Source organism: Onychostoma macrolepis, chromosome 12, assembly GCF_012432095.1.
Source record: "Onychostoma macrolepis isolate SWU-2019 chromosome 12, ASM1243209v1, whole genome shotgun sequence".
NCBI classification, from domain to species: Eukaryota; Metazoa; Chordata; class Actinopteri; order Cypriniformes; family Cyprinidae; genus Onychostoma; species Onychostoma macrolepis.
Window position 1 is genome coordinate 17,575,133 of NC_081166.1, and position 20,244 is coordinate 17,595,376.

The window sequence follows — 20,244 nt, forward strand, 5'->3', positions numbered from 1 at the left end:
CACAGCTCTCCCCGAGGGTTTCCATCAATCAGTTTGCCCACATCCTCCTGCTATCAGTCTAGACATCAACCGGCAATGCAGCAGGGGGCGGGGGCTTCCGAGCCACAGCAAGAACCTGACACATCTCTCACATTCAGAGTTAAATATCGCAGCTCTTTCATGTTCAGACAGTGCAGTTGTACATCAGACCCCAGGACTGTTTGGTGGCAAAGGACCTCAAAAGGAGGACAAAGGTGGGAGCGTACGGTCCCTGACTGATGTTAGAAAGGGGCTGGAGAGAGATCAGAGAAAGGAGGATAAGCACCTGCGCTGTGCAAGCGTACAGGGTGAAGCGATGGTTTATGGGATTGAAGTCAGTGCTGACAGCATGTGTAACTCAGAGAAGACGGCGCTCGGTGAGATATACTGACAGGGTGTAATAAAGAAGGAAAAGGAGACTGAGATCTGACCTGCCCAAACGGCTCCACAGCATGCTCTCACTCAGGTCCTCTCTTGTACTTCAGACAATCAGCAAGAGACAAGGTTCTTCAATCAACCACCCACAAAGAGGCACGTCACATTTAACCATGCAGGGCTACCATTCTTATGAAAACCCAACACCACTTTTTTTTTCTTGAAAAAGAGCATTTTATTCAAACAAAATGCATATATACATTGCAGAGGTAACGATCCATAGGTTGGCACAATATTCTGTACCTTTACAAAAGAGGGGAATGTATACAAAAATGCTTTTAGGTGTATCAGTGAGATACAAATGCTTTGGGACACTCCTAAAAAGGCAAAAGTTGAAAAACTGAGCTGTAACAACTGTATGAGCTATGATTAACTAAAAATGAGCTAAATATAGAGCTACCCCTGTCTTAAGGCTCACAGCTCTTTGCCTTTCCAGAGTATTTTGCAAAAAAAAACTAACAAAAAAAACCTATGGTTGACAGTAACACATGACGGCTTTAAATTGCACAAACCTGTAGAAAAGTACACAGCAATTAAGGGATGCAATGTCATTTTTACATGATGTACAAGGGTAAAAAAAAATATGCCCACATATAACTTTAAATTATGACATACTGACATGTAGCAACATGCTGAACATTGCTGAGTGTTGATTCATGTAAATTAGATTACTAAATTTAAAAGGCTGCCGTCAGTCAGAGTGAATGGCGGAGGCGTAAAAGGAGAGCTTGATGGGAGTTGCATAAAATCTGCTGGGATAGCTGCTGCTGCTCCCCCTCTTCCAGTGTGGAGCCAAAAAAAGGCTGCGGAAACAGTATTTTCTTAAAGGCTGTCTTGTACCGTCACACTTTAGCAAACACGACAGTCTCAACAAAAGCACCTTACTAAGCTCATCAGTTTAACAATAGTCCCTTCTCCAACCAAACAAAGCTGCTTTTAATTGCTGCATGTATCTCTTACCTGTGAATAACAGTGAATACTACAGATCTTGCGTATTATCCAGTTCTTTTTTAAATTACAGTTTGTGCATTATTATATAACCCCTGCCAATTGTTAACTCAACACATGATGTTTAAGCTCATGGGACAAATTCATCAACTCTGACATTCACTTTCACAGTATTGCATTTCTCAGTGATCTGCCAAAGCTTGTTTCTTTACATGCCTGTCTACAACCAAGGGTGCCAGGCAGGGTCCATGCGGCACAGGTTGTCCAAGCTGTTGGCAGCTGCCACTAGCGTGTTTACTTTACTCTCACCACCCTCGAACTGGGCCAAGTTGTGGAGGCGGGTCATGATGGCGGTCACAGCTTTCTGGACCAGAGACACCAGCTGTTGGCTGTCCATGTTCTCAGGTTGTCCAGCTGGGGACAGAGGCATGGACGTGTCCTCTTGTGTCTTCTTATGCCAAGCGATGATCTCATCCCTAAGAACTGCTTTCAAGATGCCATCGACCTGATTGAGAGCAGACACAGATTTAGAGTGGATCAAGAGCCCTGGAGACTGAAAGTGCAGAGTCTCATTTGTCATTATTCTTGTTCCTCATAAAGCGTACCTTGAAGTTAGGCTGAGCAAAGCAGCGTGCTACCGCTATCATGGAAGCCGTGAGGGGTCCGGATACACCGATTGTGCTCAGGAACTCTGAGATGTTGGGTGTCAGCCTGAATGGGACGGGCCGGTTGGCATCCAAATCACCAGTGGCATCATTAATATCAAAGCGGAAGTAAGATACATTGAGTTTTCCAGTGTCCTGTTGGGAGAACAACACATCAGGATGGTGTTAACCAATTCAACTTTGAAAATCTGACCTTGTCATTCAGAAACTACAGTATGCAGACATATCAAACTTTGAGAGAGGGAGTATCATGTGGCACCAAGTTGTTAGTTTCCATTCAGAGAAACAAAGCAAAATCAAATTTGGGAAAGGAGCCTGTTTGCTCATGTGGGACTCAAGTGGGACCAACATCAGACAACAGCTAATCTATAGCACTCTGGGAAAACTGGATAGCGTTGTAGACATCCGACCACAAAAATGTGAGGATGTATTGATCCTACACCCACTGTGGTCTGTGTCAGCATTTCAGCATAAGAACAAATATAATCCTCCATTTGCCTTCTGATGCCCTTGATGTAGAGTGTGTTTTTTTTTTTACCAATCAAGTATTTTAAATAACAATAATGTTTTCAAGATTACCATTTCCAGTAGGTGTGTAACGGTACACAAACATGATGGGCCGGTACATACCTTGGTTTTGACTTCACGGTTCAGTATGGTTTCGGTACAGCATGAGGAAAAACTTTTTTTTTTATTAAATAGTGATTTGCTGAACAAATTGCTCTTTCTTGAAATAAATTCAATTATTATTCAAATTGTCTTTGGGATAAAAAAAAAAAAATCTACCTCATATTGAGCCCTTTTACATTAGTTTAGGTTACAATTAACAACAGAGCCTGGACATAAATTTAATTACTATTTATTTTTAAACATAATAATCAGCACTGAACTTAAAAAAAAAAAAAATTGTATGCAAACATGTAAATTTGCACATACCAGTTTTTAAATAAACTTCTAAATTATAAAATTTCTATTTGTTGTTGAAATATATTCAATTTACACAGTGGCTGTCATAACTTGTTTCATAACAGTTTTTTGAAACATACAATTTTTAAACAATGTCTTAGTCATTTAAATAACTAAGACATCACTAACAGGTTAAGTAAAATATAATGAGTATATAGTCTAATATTTCTAAATAATACTTCATTTCTCTAGCGAACTAACGAGCTGTAAACACTGATGGCCTGAGATAAATGAAATGCTACATGACATTTTGTTTTGACGTCTTTCCGCGGTTGAAACACAGATTGAGTAATTACATTAGGCATGAGATGTTCATTTATGTTTATTTTGCATTAAAACTAGTAGTAAAGAAGATTTGATTGGTCTGAGGTGTCGTCTGAGGCATTTAAACAGTGATCTGTCACGCCACATCAAAGAGCGTCAAAACTGCATTTTAAGTTTGAATTTCCTGAAAAAAATGGACATAATTTTAAAGATGAGACTTTGTTTCTAAATCAAAAGTAACAATATATAAAACTGGAAGTTTCCAAAGAAGTTTCAGTTGTGCAGTGGTTAAAACAATACTGTATTTGTTCATACATGCGTACCAAACCGAAAGACCTGTACTGAAAATGTTTGGTACAAATACGTGTACTGTTAAACCCCTAATTTATAGTGTTCTGGGTGTGATCAGGGATTTTGTAGTTGTCTACAAGATTTTTATTTGTTTAATAATGATGAAATATCACTCAAACACTGTTAAGCTCCTCCAAGAACAATAACAGTGTTAAAACATGATTCAAGCTCAATATTTAGAGCCTGCACAGGACCAAACTCGATATCTGAAGTCAAACGGACTGGAGGTGATACACCAGGGAAATGCATGATGGTTTGTGAGTGCGTTATTGAGAGAGAGAGACAAAGACAGCACATATCTGCTTGTCCGCTCTGCCTGCCGTGGTAATCTCCTAGTGCCTAATGAGATCTGTAGAGTGGAACCGGCAGCAAGGGGGCTTACTATACCCACTTAGCCACCCATTCCTCTGCCTGTCAGAAAACTGCAGATTAGAATCACAGGACGAGTTACTTGTTTGACAATCATTTCTAATAAAAGACTCTACGGACCTGCACTCACCCGATACTTTACCAGAGGACAAAGAATCATAAAGAGAGCTGGAGAGTGGCCATCAAAAACTGAAACGTGTGAGAACTTGGATACATGTATATTTGATGAAAGAGGGTTAGTATCAGGTATGACATTAGTTCCATGACGTCAAGTCATTCAGGTACCTGTGCGATCTGCAGCATCTCTGGGTTGAGACGGTTCAGGTGCAGCATGAACTCAGCGAGGCCGATTAGAGCAAGCTGGATGGTGAACATTTTGCGGAAGGTCCAGTAGTCTGTGGCGTTGGGGAAGGTGTGCAGCGCCCACTCCTTCAACATGCTACGAGGAACCATGTTGCCCTGGACCTCCTTCAGAATGTCTCGCAGGACCTTAAAACATGGACAAAAATATATATTATAGTTGAAATGAAAAAATAAATAAAAATAAAGTGTATATATATATATATATATATATATATATATATATATATATATATATATATATATATATATATATATATATATATATATATATATATACACACACATACACATACATATATATATTTTTTTTGGCCATTTCTTGAGATTTAATTTATGTAAAATACATTTTATTGATATGCTTTCTCATATTATTTCCAGATACCTGATGGCTGGCTTGGGTTCCTCTAGCCTGAACAGTCGCAAGTCGGTCATAATAGCGGGAAATAGGGTTGTCATGCTCGATGCCCTTCTTAGCACAACGCTGCTTGTAGATTTCCACCAGAGACAGAGACGATGGATTGTCCTCCACTAACCGCATTTGAGGAGACACCGCCACCACCCTTGGGACTGAGAAGAGAACAGATTTAAAGAGGATGTACTCTACTGGTATGTAAAGCAATTCAAATCCCATTCTGATATTGATATTCTGATAATTCTCTTTGAAAAGCATCTTATAGATTCTATTTGGCTTTGATAAAGGGCTGTTAACCTGAAATACAACCTCATCTCCTAAAATACTTCTAAACATTTTTATCCTCGTTTATGCAATCATTTTATTTACAGAGTTGTTTTTAAACAAGACACATTAACAGCTGAGAGAGGTCCCAAAAACACCTGTGAGGGAGTGAAAAGAAAAGCATGTCACACGACCACTGGGAGCCTCTCATACACATCTAATAAATAACTTCAGTGAAAGGCATTAATGAATGATAAAAATAGAATACGCACACAAACATCCCTAATGTTACTTAATGATTATTAATTGCACTGCGGCATAAAATCAACCTCTTTTCTTTGTAGTAAAAAAAAAAAAAAGAACAGACAAAATGTTTCAGCGAAATCTAAAACGTGGCACCCTTGACCTCTGAACTGAGAGGGTTTCATCTTTAATGCGTCTATCACAAGAAAGACAATTTAGATCTTCCTCCCTCAGTCTCCACAGGGAGAAGAGCAACCTCATTTTTATTCATTCTGCTCCAGTCCCCTCTCTTTCTTCTTCTGTTACCACTACACAGCTTTTCTGGTACTTTTCACCTCAATCTTGCCTCTTTTTCTTCTCCTCTATTCTCTTCATCTCCCCCAATCTGTCTGAGAGCAACTAGGCCATTGAATCCAGCACTCAGAGCAAATGGACAGCATTCAAATGGGGCAGCTCGGAACATATGCATGCCACAATTCAAAATAGACTCAACTAGAGAAGGAAAAGACTTTTTTATTTTAAATGTCATTTATATATATATATATATATATATATATATATATATAAAAATATAAAAATGTATTTATAAAATGTATTTATATTTTATTCTTTATAATGTTTTACAAATAATTTAATATGATTTTACTTTTTTAGAAATAGAAATGGAAGGTCTTGTCCAAAAGACTGACATAAATAGATGTAGTCAGTGCTATTTCAGGGGGACGTGAATGTTTCTGTGTGATCTGGGGTTGCTGCAGTACCTGTGAAAAAGAGGTGTCTCTTGGTGGTCTCTTTCCTCTTCTCCAGGCAGGGGTTGAGTAGCCGCAAGAGTTGCAACACACGCTCCTCTCTGCGGGACTCTGTCAGACATGCGTCATTCATCACTAAGTATGGATAGATCTTGCCGTTGTGCCCGCGGATGTAGAGGCGTCGAGCAGCTGTGTTGTGCTTTTGAACAATCTCCACCCTGGGCATGAACCTTAGGAGGTAGAGTAAGAAGGGGTGAGAGAGAGAATGATGGGTAAGTGATGAAGTAATCACTGAGAATTAGGGTCTCAGCTGGAGTCTAGCTTAGAACTCCAAGGGGAGAATAAAAAAAAAAAAAAACGACCTGTGTGTTCAAGTGTATGTGTTAGGGACATGAAGCTACATATTTAAGATCGAGCTGTGGGTTGTCTGAATGACTAATCAAGTCATTTGTTTTAAGGAAATCCTCAATAATAAAATTAGTTTTGGTTTTGCCTGATAAAATGAATGAATTAATTAATAAAAATACATATATAAATAAAATATAATCCAGTAATTTGTCACACAATTAGATGATTAGTGGGGCTGACTAGTATTTTATTTATTTTATTTTTTTTTAGATTTAGAGTTTGCTATATTTTGGCAAAATGTGTCAGGTAAAACTGATAAAACTTAACTAATTATTCATGACTTCCTTAAGACGGAGCAACTAGTCAGTTGTTGAATGACTAGATGAAAAGTAAGGATGATAAGTTAATTCTTTTAAGTTTTAGTTTTGATATTTTAGAAGCAATGTGTCAAGTATAACTGAAACTAAATAATTCATGACTTCCGTAAGACAGATCGACTAGTCAGTTACTAGATCACTGCATGATCAATCGACCAGAACAACTCCATCCCTAGTGTGTATTGATTGTTACCTGGCAATCTTGATGTAATAGTGCGTGGGCTTAGGCATGAGGAATTCTCCCGGGATCTCAACTTCAGCAGTCTGGGCCGAGAAGTTGCTAAGGAAACGGCATTTCTCCTCAATCAGGAAGAACTTCGGCAGTTGCTTCGTCTTGGCTTCCAGAATCTTGATCCACTTCTTCAGCTTTGAAATGAGATTGTGCAGCTTCATGGAGCCGGGAACGCTGAAGTCAAAATCTGCGAACGAAAAGAGTGACAGTGCAAGGTAAACCAGAGGAACAGATAGGTAGCTGAGAAAAAACAAATATTGCAAAAGAACAGGTGGAAAAGACTCTGGATGTGTGAAAGAGGTAGACGTGGCGTAAAACTGGCAGAGATAGTGTGAAAGAGACTGAGAGAGGAGACGTTATCTTTGGATCAGGGAAACAGAAGTGGTGCACTTCCTCCCAGGTCTCCCTTGCGACGTGAAGGTGCCGATAACATCAAGGTTCATAAGGAGGGAAAAAAGGATTAACTGCTCAATGCAACTTCTAAATGACATTGCGCATTAAGTTAGAGAGCAGACACAAAAGGTATGGTCGGAATGCAAGCCACGTTCCCAATTTTAGAGACAACCTCCGGGCCAGAACGTCTTTATCAAATAGGCTAAAAGCTGCTCCACTTTCATTCTTCTGTTGTGCTACATTAATAATACCACATGCCGCAGATACAGAAATGGCTTGGCATTTAATTTTATACATTTAAGAGGAAAACCACCCTCGAGAAAAAAATCTCTTCGTATAATTAAGACTTTGGCAGAAGAGGCTTTATTTCAAAAGCATCTTGCAATGAGCTGCCACTCATGTCAGAGTCAGAGAGATGTGGCTGCCACACATAATGAAAGGCCATTTAAGGAAATCTTGCTGCTTGCATGACACTCACAATATCATCAATGTCCCGTATGACATTTTGATTAGCAGTGAACTGCCATGAGCAACGCAGCTCCCACCCATTTCCACGCCCCAATTTAGACAATGTCTTCTAAAATCAGACACGCTCCGTAATCTCAGCCAATCCGACTCTTTCTGAAAGACTTTAAGACTGTTTAGATGTTTAATGACCAGTGAGCATTAAAAAAAGAGATTTGACTTGAAAAGCACGGCTATGCACAGCGGTCGACTTGGTGTAATCAATTTAGAAAAAAATGAACAGACAATCCCCTGTAGCGGCGGTGCCCCAAAGCGAGGGGTTTTTCAGATAATGTGCCTCCCGGGCAACACGGTTCTTCTGTGATAAATGTAACACCTTTGTCGGTTCGAATATGGATGGGTAGTACGGTGCACTCAGTTTCAGCTGTCTCACTGACCCAGGATCAGCTCAACTCTAGAGGGATTTGAGCTCCCCGCTGCTGTGGAAAACAAAGTCTCTGCTCTCTGACCTGTGAATGAGATACACCGAAGGCGGAAGTTTTCTGCACCTACTAATGCTTGGGCGGTGGAGGTGGCCAAGCGCTAAAATACCCCCCATCGGCCGTCTGCCCCCGCCGCTTGCTGTGCAGCAGTCTCCGGTGAATTCTCTACTTTAAATTCCATCACTGAAATGCCTGAGTGAACACAGTGTACAGCACAACAGGAGCCCTGAAACAGCCTCGGCCCCGCAGACACGCTCCCGCTTTAGATCAATGCAGACAGCAATGCTTGAGAACAGCATAACCCTGCAACGCTAAAACACACGTTTCAGAAATATTAACACCACTAGTACTATCTCGCAGTACTATTATTTCCCAGTACTATATTCCACACAAACAAAAAATGTACACAATTTAAGCAAATTTGTCTGTAACTATTTTTTTTATAAAATACTTAAAAAAAAAAAAAAAAAAAAAAATTAGAAATGGCATTATGACTTCAGTGATTTGAATCAAAAATTGCAAAGACTCTCATATGAAGCTACGTAAATACGAAAAAAAAATGTTTGTGTTTGTTTTACTTGTATTATAAAGCGCTGCAACAGCTGAATGCGTACATCCATTTGTACTGTTTTTGGAAGTAGCGCAAACATGTGGAGTACATCAGAAATAGAATAAGGCATCAGGTCAATGTTGGTGTCCCATGTCGGCGCCGATAGCCCTGTTGGCAGCGCGCTGACATGTAGCGCTGTTGCGCTGCGGGTGTCCCGAGTTCGAATCCCATCTCGTGGATGGGACTACTTGCACAGTGTGATATATTTCATGCAGTTGTGTACCTGCGTTATCTCAAAAGTTCTTAAGGATTTGTAAATCCAGAGAAATTCCAATTTTAAATAATGGCTTGTCCCTGGTCATTGCTGCCGATCAATGACATAATATCCGCACTATCCCATTGTTTCTGCTTGTAGAGACTATGGTAACACACGGACACAAATGCTGCTGTACTAAATCCATTATTGCTGTCGCGAATAAAATGAAAATGAAAAGGAAAGTGTTGACTGCAGCATTAAACTTGGATCTGCTCAGTGTTGCTCTGATTTTTTTACGCGTTTTTACAGTGTTGCGCATTATAACCAATCACACATGAGTCTGTTGAGCTAATGAATGCAGTGGCCAATCAGAGGCATTCAGATGAGTTTTTGTTCGCTGATTGAATTCAGCTCTCACGCAAATTCTCTCATCGTAAACAACAAAGTGCAGATGTACGTATTATTTAAGAGATTCATTCATCAAACCATGTATAGACAGCTTTACTGATTATAAGGGGAGTTTTTTGAGAGTGCTTAAACTCCCGCTAGACTGAAGTCAGTCATAACGTTCTTTGACAATGTAAATGTTCTTTGCTTGCTTTCTCTGTATAATTTATTCACTGTTTGAATAACTGTGGCAGGTACAGGTGATAAAAAAATGTATTCATTACCTCATCCGTGAACATCGTCCTTCATAGCGTCATCAAGATTCGCCTTTGTTATTGTTTTGAAAAACCTCTAGCGGCGAGAACTTACATATTGTGCCTTTAAATTAATCTTAATGTGGTCAAATAACCTTTAGAGAGCATTAAAAATGTATTTGGGCAGGTCACATTTGATAAACAATAACATTTGCTCATGGCTTGATTGTGATTGGATTAAAGGATTCTTGACAAATGGTGCTGGAGTATGTGTTTGTTTGGACGTGCGTTGGAACGGAGAGCTTGGGAGGAGAAACCCCTAAGGAAGGGGAAAGAAGGATTAGGGGTGCACCGATCCGATATTATGTATCGGTATCAGTCCGATACCAGCATTTTCTGCCGGATTAGGGTATCAGTCAGAAGAGACCGATCCAAATCCGATTTTGTGCGTATACCATTTTGTTATTGTTAAGCCCAAAAAAAGCCACATTATAAAACACCATAAAGTTTTCGTGCACTATATTTCAAGTGTTCTGAAGCCGTTACAAAGTTTAATGTGAGGTAGAGATGAATATTTAAGTCAAGTTGACGTAAACTCTTCTCTCCGCTGCGGCTGTCTGTCATCCTCCATTCAGCATTTAAACTGTGTGTCGCGTTCGGTTATGAGTCAAGACGATAAAACTCTCTGCAAGATTATTAAATGTTCCTAATATACTTGTAAATCTGTAAATAAAGATAAATGGTTTTGCATAAAATGACTTTATCTTGCAGGACTTTATCTTCGTGCTGTTTTCAAAATCATGTTGGTGTCTGTTAGATCACTGGACTGGAGAGCACTATGTTCTTAATGAGCACATTAACTGAAATTTAAAACTTAAAAGAAAAGGCTCAATAAGCTATTGTACAAATTTAATACACTACGCATTAATATCTCTTCACTTTGTGCTTTGAACCTTTCTATGAGGACTTGCGGAGTGCTGTGACTGCTTCAAGCGTATCATTCTGCGCACGCTTTGTGCCGCTCTGTATTGAACCTTGCGTATCATAATACTTTTGCACAATGAAAGATTATTAATAGCCTTTCTTGTCCGTCTTATCTATCATGTTTTTGCCTCATTACTGTGCTATACATTTAAAAGAAATGACTTTTAATGTTACAGTATATATATATATATATATATATATATATATATATATATATATATATATATATATATGTTGTAATTCATGAAAACAAGTAGGCCTAATATATATATAAATATTTATTATATTTAAGATAAAATATATATATATAAATAAATAAATATATATATATAAAAATATATTAGGCCTACTTGTTTTCATGAATTACAACAATACAAAGAGCAATGTATATCATTTTACATTATCATTTTAGATTTAGCCCTACACTTATTCACTTTTATTTGTTCCCGACTAAATAATTTTATAAAGTAGATTTTATAAAACTGTGCACTCATGATTTTTCTAGAGCAACTTTTGCTACTGAATTATCCACTAACCTAGTTTATAATAGTATTTTTTGTCATAGATTATAATTATATATGCATTCGTTTGTTGTTTTTCTTTACAATAAAGTTGTCTATATTTAGTAGATTGTGTGTAGCAAAACAAGTCACGATCACATCAACACACATTGAGGTATAAAAATTCAACCCTGATTAAAAAAAAACTGCCCAGGTTTTGGATCGATATCGGTATCGGCAGATACTCAGAATTTTTGGTATTGGATCGGGATCGGTTCTGAAAAAAGGGGTATCGACCCACCCCTAAGAAGGATACAGGGAACGAAGCAGGCTTTGCGCTTTGCTGGTTCCACTCCAAAACTCATTCCCCGTGGCACACTATGTCAGACGGGCAGAGAAGGCTCAGGGCGTGATGGCCATGCCTCACTGCCCAGAGACAGCTGGCACCACAACATCTGTTTTACACCCTTACAACCTTAACAGTCCTCTAAGGCCATGAACACACACACAAGCCTCTGGATAGAGCTTCATATGAAGCAAACGAGAGCACTAGCTCCAGGATTCAAAGTTTACTGAGGTGTAGAGACTGTAGGTGGACAGGGAAGGGAAGTATAAACACATTCTACTCTCCTGAGCAGAGGACAGCTGTGGGGGGAGTTTGTTTTAACATACGCCTCGACTCACACATGCTCTGCTTTCTGAAAGCCAGGTCTACACCAGGGGTACTGGAAGGTTATTGTAGGGCAATGTGTACAAAACTGGCCTCAGGAAACAGCCGTGCCAAGTTCTCCCCGACTCAGAGAGATTTAAACAAACATCTAGGGGGGTGAAGGACATTTGGGATTTAAAGGTAAAGTCACAGAACAAAAACACAGCATGCAGTTCCCTTCTTTAAAAAAACAAAAACAGATGACTATGATTTAAAGTTACATACATAAAAATGTGCCAAACAACTCAGAAACACTGGAAAAATAGTTTGGAATGAAGGAAGACAGGTGGAGCATTTGGGCACAAATATGTTTGCAATTTCGCCTGGTACCAGAAGTAACGGAAATTACACACTTCACCTTTTAGTTGATTAAACTAATAATAATAATAATAATAATAATAATAATAATAATAATAATAAAAAGAAAAAATTAAATACAAAACATTTTGATATATTACCAAAACATTTTGCCTACTTTTTTCTTTAAAACCAATCTACACATAATAGGCATGTGTAGTATTTTTTGGTAAACATGTTTACCTAAAGCTGTGTAATTTCTTTAGTCAACAGCACCTTGATATACGCACACATGGTTCTGCCCATAGTCATCTTCCTATTAAATCTAATCACATGGTTCACAGAGCCAATTATTCTCTGAGTCGGTCTGGTGGAGAGGCCTGTGGTTAACTCTGAGCAGAAGTGGTTATGCAGAACAGAGATGAGAGCGAGACCATGTGTAATTGTGCACAGGGGATGTGATCCTTCAAGTTAGACTTCTGTCGACACTTCTGAGAGAAGTCCACGTGTGACAGCTCATTCTCAGTTCACTTGAACTATTTTATCTGTGCTTTTGTGTTAAATAAAATTAAATCACATCTGAAGACAGAGCATTCGCAATTAACTAAACTTTTATAACCTGATATTTCAGAGTAAAACAAGAAATGTAGGGTTTGATTTTGAGATTTGATTGGATCATGCAAGTCCAGCTTTGATGAGGATTCCCATAATTTAACAAATTATTTAAATGATTTTTCATAGGATAATGATTATTATTTTAAAATAATTTCATATAGATCAGAATCACAAGACAAATTAATATTGACTAATGTTATTAAACTAAAACTAAAAAAAATAAAAAAATTAATAAAAAATCATTTTCTGCTATATTCTGCTAAAAAAAAAAAAAATGAAAATCTTGTTGCAATGACAAAGAATTTAAATAAATGCTAAAAAAATGCTAAAACAAAAAAACAAAAAAAAACAAAGCAATACAGAAATATTTAAATTAAAATTACAAGCACAAACCTAAGCTAAAATAAAATGAAAACAAAGCATAAACACTAATTAAAAAAATTATTCTATAGTAATGTTTTAATAATTGATTGATATTGACTAAATAAATTTCCATATCTATAAAATATATTCTATTTTCCTGTTAATTTCCATGACATTTCCAGGCTTGAAAATCACAATTTCCCTGATATTTCTAGGGTTTGTGTAACTGTAGGAACACACAGTATGATAACGTTAGCTTACTATGCTAGCTTCAGATGTGGAGAAAGCTGTATTTCAATAAACTCAGTTAAGTGACATTTTTCCATGTAGAACAATGTGCAGAGGAATTGTGAATGTTCTGACCTGTGGTGAACTGGCCCTTCATCTTCTGGAACACAGGATCTTGTGCGGTGGCTTGAGCTCGCCGGGCCAGGGACTCTGAGGCAGCGCTTGAGAACATAGTGGACACATTAGAGACATTCTCCAGGCCCACGCCAAACGTGCTGACCAGCTTTTTTACAAAGTTGAGCGTATGCGGAGTGATTTTAGCATCGGACACAGCTCCGCTCTTTTCAAATGCCACTGAGTAGCATTTAGCCAGCCCTTGCTGGAGCTGCCGCAGAACCTGTGGAAGGAAATGAGGGAAAAATGAGAAACCAAGAGACGAGGATGAATGGTTAACGAGTCTTTATCAATTTACCATGAAGGATAACACCATTCCCACATATTCAATCCAATTTGCCATTTTGATAATACTAAAAATCCTTCAGAGGCGATGATGTTCACCAGAGAGATCTGTAAAAGCCCGCCTCTACCGACCGGTCTCTGCTGCAGAGATTAAGCTTAGACTTCAAGAGAAGAAGATCGCCATTAACAGACTAATTTAGACTGGGACTACACTTCATCAATGTCTGGAAAATTAAACCCACGTTTTACTTCACCGAGCTCTCTCAATGCCAATTTCTTTCATCCTCCAGTTCTCCTTGCTAAACTTTCTTTCCTCGCCCTTTCCCGTCCTCCTCTTCTGCTGTTTCTCACCGAGTGTCCCACAGGAACGGGGCTCTTGCGTCCCTGTCCAGTCTCGATGCATCACCGCATCAGCCCTGTCACAGCAATCCAATCTCCCCACATTCGTGCTACACTCCCCTCACCCATCAATCACGGCGAGCCCCTCGCCAAAGCCCGATTAGCACTGGAGCACCAATGTCCACCTGCGCTGCAAAACCACTTTTCAGCCTCACTGAGCCCCAATCGTTCCCCTCTGTCAGCTTTCATCTGCTCAGCCGGCCCTCTGAAAACAGCTACGTGTACGAGAGCATGCGGCGTTAGACTAAAGAACGTAAGCAAACCGGACAGAAAACGCATTCATGTCATGTTTAACTTGCGCTAAAGGCTGATGTGCTTTAAGAGGTAGCCACTCGCTCCCGGAATACAAAAACACTCGCTTTAACACATAAAACCGCTCACCTCTTCGTGCCAGTTCTCTCTGAACCAGACCATCTGGTCCACGATGCCCTCCAGAGAGGAGAGCAGGGTGGGGTGGAGCTCACGCTGCATGTGCATGATCCGGCTGCAGCGCCACATGGGAGCAGTGGCACGGATGGGACCTGGGTCGGATGCTGAGTGGGTTTGGGCAGCCGCCGAACTGGGCTGCTGCTGGCCAGAGTCTGGGGGAAACAGAAATGACAGCACATGAAGGAAAAAGTTGACTTTTGTAGGACTTTTGTGTGAAAAATCTCCAGTCATACCGCTCTTGTAGCGCTCCCTCTGCTCGATTTTCAGCGTCAGGTACAGGGTTCGGATCGGAAAGTACACCGCTTGAGGGTAGACACGTCCCACCTAAGAGAAACAGTCGCAGATTACATTTCAGATCGTCCCTATGGGTTCGGGTCAGAGCGAGAGAGAGAAACGTAGTGCTGACATGTTTTGAAACTTCTCTGTGATAGTGCAGGCTTTTGAAAATGAAACCGTAGGGGGAAAGCAATGAGATGGACAAACATCAAGAGCAGATTAAAACCATGGCTCAATATGACACTCGCTAAAAGCTTGTCAAGCCCGAGTGTACACTTTCTCCCTTTCAGAGATCTGCTGTGTCCTTGAACGGCATCACAAAGAGAAGGTTCAGGCTGTTTAATGATTTAGCCCATAAAATCGTGTATTTATCAAAACGGCACTGATACGTTGGCACTATGGACAAATGTCTTTTTTTTTTATTCTTTTTTTTTATTAACAGTAGGGTAAGGTTGTATGATTACAAGTAACAGCACAGTAACAGTATATTGATATACGACACATTTTTGCCAGAATACAAATCCCAAATGGTTTGTTACATAACCATGAAGCAAATGGCTATTTTTGATAATGCAATAACTTAATTTCTTAAAATAATTAATTTCATTTGTATGCCAATTGGATGCAAGTGAGGGAACCTAATAAATTGCAAATTCTGTAAATATATAAAATTTTTATATATTAATTTCTCATATATTCAAATTTAGGGATGTAACAGTATTATAAATATTGTGGTATCGTGATAGCAAAACTGCCTCAATATCATCATTGGGCACAGTATCTGTCAAATGAAATGAAACCGAAAACACAATATGGCTTAATCCCTTCATCCAGTCTCTTTTTGCTGTGCATTTAAAAGCGAAGCGCACACTTCGTTCAGACAATCAGCTCGTGATCCAGTGTTTTCGGCGCCTCAGAACGGTTCAGTTCACAGTGAACGCAGTGAACTCGTTTATTGCATGTGCTGTGAGTTTAGCGCACGTTTGGGAATGCAAAGGCCACCAGTTATGCTTTATTTTTGTGGCAGATGGTTGCAGCATTTCACTAGATTTGTAGTAAGACGCGTTTTAATTAGCCTGTTTTCATTGAAGCTGGAGTTTTCTTCTAAATAATAGCTCTAGTGCCATTTCCGTCAAAATAAAATCTTAAAAGTGCAGTATGAATTGCTGACAGCTAGCGGTTTAAATGGCTAACGTTACTGCAGTCCAAATTCAAAATCTCTCTTTCAAGTGTAGAAATTCGGAAAGTAGTATTATAATTTCCATAATGTAGTATAAAGCAAAAATAATAAACCTATGAAATATACATTTTTATTTATTTTACAGTGCAACTGTTTTGCAAAGTATGGCTATTACTGTAATAATAATAACAATTTTATATTGTAATTTGTTTGGCTTCCTAAAACACCAGCATACCAGACAGCATACCACAACAACAAAAAAGAGGGTTTTTTCCTGACTTCTTAACTAAGTTTTCTTAGTTAAGAACATGGGTTGGAGCTCTTAATTTTGAACTCTCAAAGTGCATTAGGTAGAAGAATTTAACTTTAAAATGTACAAAATTTAAATAAGGGCTGCACGATAATGGTTAAGCAGTTAATCAATTATTAATCAAAAAATATAATTACGATTATTACTCATTACATAAACATCGCAAATGACTAAGCGAAAGAAAACAGACTGAAGAAAACAGAGGATTTAAATTCTGGAAATTCGGCTGCAACCATGAGAGCTTCTAGAGGCTTCTTACCAATCCAATATAATGCAAATGCCAAATAAATTTTTTTTTAATAAAAATTCAGGATAAATAACCAGCAGGAAAATATTGCAGACGATTATGCTTAATAAATCATGAGAATCAGAAATCGTGATCACAATTAAAATATGATTAAGCATGCAGCCCTATAATATATACATTTTATTTAAAACTATAATTTATTTACTCATCCTCCATAGACAGTCTATAGTCTGACAGTCAACTACCACTTTGATGCATCAAAAAGTTCATAAAGAGATCATAAAACTAATCCATAGCAGTTTACTCCAAATTTTCTGAAGACATTTGATCACTTTATAGGAACAGATGAGTGTGTGACATGAGAGTGAGTAAAAGTTCATTTTTGGGTGAACTATTCCTTTAACCAATGGCATGCATTTTGGGCTTTTTGTGTTTGAACTAGCTGATAACTTGTTTAAAAACAGCACTTATTTTTGCTATTCAATTTAATTTGCTGCAGATATTGCACACCACTTATTTAAGCTGCAGTCAAAGAACCAAGTAGTGAGGCCTATTTCACATCTTTTGAAGAAAAATGCTCCTAGTCTTTATAGTTTAAATCTAACAGACAGCGAAGTCTGACTCATAACCCAATCTTTGGATCCTCTTATTGTTATGTAATAGTCCCAAAAACATGCTTATCAACTTGTTCCTCTCCTCTTTCTCCCCTGGCACTGCGATATCCGTGAGGGGTGTGAATGTTGTCCGCATCAGTGTGTGTGGGGGGGATGAAGACAAATATGGAGGCGGCAGACAGCGCTCCTTCTCAAACCGCCCGCAGCCCCTCTCAGGTCTCACAGCACCCAGCACAAGCAGCCCATTAGAGTGGAAACACGATCTTCGTCAAACAGACGGCAGAAAGCAGGCTGGCCTTTAGGTGTAAAGAGACACCTCAGAGTCCAGATGGGCTTTTACATGAAAAGCAGCCATGGCCAAGACCTTCTGTTAAGAGCTTGTTAAGTATCGCATTAAAAATGAACGAGGGAACAGGGGACAGATCATCCCTAAAATTGGAGAGAAGTCTCATCATATTTTAGGGTGTGTGCGAGTGTGTGCATGTGCATGTGATGGGTGTCTGTGTGCATATAGGTGTTGAGTTTTTCTCGCCTCGGTTTCATCTCAAGGCACCCCACAGCTCACCTTCATCAATATTTCACCAAACGTTTTTAAAACATCCCGCCAACTGGAGCACAGCTAAATAATTCAGAGCTTGAGATAAAGGTGCTCCAACCGCTGGAGATTTCCCTTGAAAATCAAGAGTTTTACAAAACGTCTACCTTTCACTCGTCATCGCTGCCTTAGATCAGACCCAAAAGATCCTTCAACAAGGAGACTTGTCATCCCTAAAACAGCCTTGACAACTCCATTAATTGAGATTATGGTGTGCAAACATATCTATTTCATTGGGTGCTTATCAGGGACTCAAGTGTACTTAATCTCAAAGTGAAGCATTTCCACTGCACGGGTGCGTCAGTGCTGAAATGGAGAGATTAGAAATCGCTGGTCTGGCATGTATACGTGAGAAAAGAGGTGGTCGAGCTGCATGCAAAAGCTGTTTGGAACAAGTCAGTGAATAAGAGGGGGATTTTGCCGTCTTTTTACGTGGGTTAAGTACACAGAACTCTCTCTTCATCTCCTTTATTCTCCCTCTCTCTTTGGGCCCCTGGAGCAGCTGTTTCCTCTTTGAAGTTCAGGAGCTTTTTAAATGGCTTTAGAAATAGTACTCCATCAAGGAGGGCAAATTAGTCTCTTGTTTAATTGGCGGTTCTGTTCCCACAGTTGGAGACTGTTTGATATTAACCCAATAACAATGCTTTTGCATAAATAAATAAAAAGGAAACTGGTAAATCTGTGAATTTGACAAAGAGGGTCTTGACTGCAGACTGTCTCTCGCAAATGAAATTAATCTTGATTAGATGAATATATCAAGCATGAATGTGCTGCTATAAAAAGGTAATGTAGTGAGCAATCCAACCTGGCTGATGAGGTTGAGGAGAGGTTTCCCCTCTGAGCCAACTAGACACGTGAGAAGCTGAGGGATCCAGGCCAGCCACTGGATGGGTGGCACTCCAATGCAGTATTTGTCCACAGCGTCGGCCAATGTGTTCTTATCATCAAAACTCAACAGCCACAGCACCTGAAGAAGAACAGAGACGGTCTTTTTTTGGCAATGGTTCTGATTTTATAAACCCTGCTGCAGGACAAAATTTCATCTGCAAATTTTCTTTGAAATAGCCAGAACTTGTGTAAAATAAAGAAATATTAACATTGACATTTTATTTAAAGCAAAAATCATTTTATATTTAATGCAACAGACATTTAAAATAAAATAAAAAAAATACAAAAATTGTTGACATTTTAAAATAGTTATTATACACATAAGCCAAGTCTGCAAAGGGATAATTTATATATTTAAAAAACGGCCTACTTCCTGCAAATGCTGAATTTATCTTCCTTTGTCCATGCGTTATTGTGCATATCTATTCATGAACATGTACAGTTGTTCACAAATCTCTTAATTTGGAAAGTCAAGTTTTCATCAAGTCAACATTAATAAATAGCCAGTTTGGATAAAATGTTCCTCAACCTATGTGAATGATCAGGTAACGTTTTCATTTGAAACTAAATCTATATGTCAGCGAATGAAGATGAGGCTATCAGCTCCATGAACAGCTACTCCAGGGCTTAATGGCTTGTAAAATCATCTCGCCCACCTTACTCCCACCAGTCAGCTGCTGTCTTCTTTTGCTATTGTTGGTGGAGCTCGGCTATGGTGGCTGGTGGGATGGTAAAAGATGAACCTTCATCTCTGCTGAGGCCTGATGGAGACATTAAGCACTGGACAGCCTGGGCTACACGGCTTACGGATAATTACTGATAATCAGCGAGCAGCTACTCTCATTAATCACGTGTAAACTACGCCGCCGTCTCTACAGCTTCAGTGGCCAGCAGCAGTCCAGACACAATCTAAAGTGCTCCTCGCAGTCAAACCCACGCTGGAAAAAAAGAAAGAAGCCAAATGGAGCTGTTTGATCTAGCGTACAGTACTCGACAGGGAGCAGACTGCCATGTATATAGTATCCATACAAAACCCATCATCAGGTCTAATAATATAATTACATCCATCACTGGAGGTTCATCAGTCTGAATGCAGTGCGTCCCCCCCTGTCGCAGCTGCATTAATTCAGAAATGGCACACGGTGACAGATATACCCCCATTTAACAAAGCCATCAGAGCAGAATGGGTTTACTGGACCACAAATGAGCACTGAGTTTGCCTGTGTGTTATGGTAAATGGGTTTAATGGTAAAACTAATTACAGGCCTGTCAAAAAAAGATGCTATCCCATTATGACATGCTATGTGCATCCCTGCCAACCATTTTTGCCTGTTATTGACAAGAAAAACACTAAGTACAT

The 20,244-nt window shown here is 39.1% G+C and overlaps 1 protein-coding gene across 1 annotated transcript in view; it reads right to left on the reverse strand.

Moving 5' to 3' along the window:
* Nucleotides 1-632: 632 nt before the first annotated feature.
* Nucleotides 633-20,244, reverse strand: part of trrap (transformation/transcription domain-associated protein) — an 84,383-nt gene continuing 64,771 nt past the window's right edge. The window contains 10 exon segments of the mRNA XM_058793283.1: nt 633-1,906; nt 2,007-2,201; nt 4,302-4,505; nt 4,762-4,946; nt 6,060-6,277; nt 6,966-7,191; nt 13,623-13,884; nt 14,727-14,926; nt 15,008-15,098; nt 18,802-18,963. Coding sequence (XP_058649266.1) covers nt 1,622-1,906; nt 2,007-2,201; nt 4,302-4,505; nt 4,762-4,946; nt 6,060-6,277; nt 6,966-7,191; nt 13,623-13,884; nt 14,727-14,926; nt 15,008-15,098; nt 18,802-18,963 — 2,028 coding nt within the window. The 3' untranslated portion in view covers nt 633-1,621.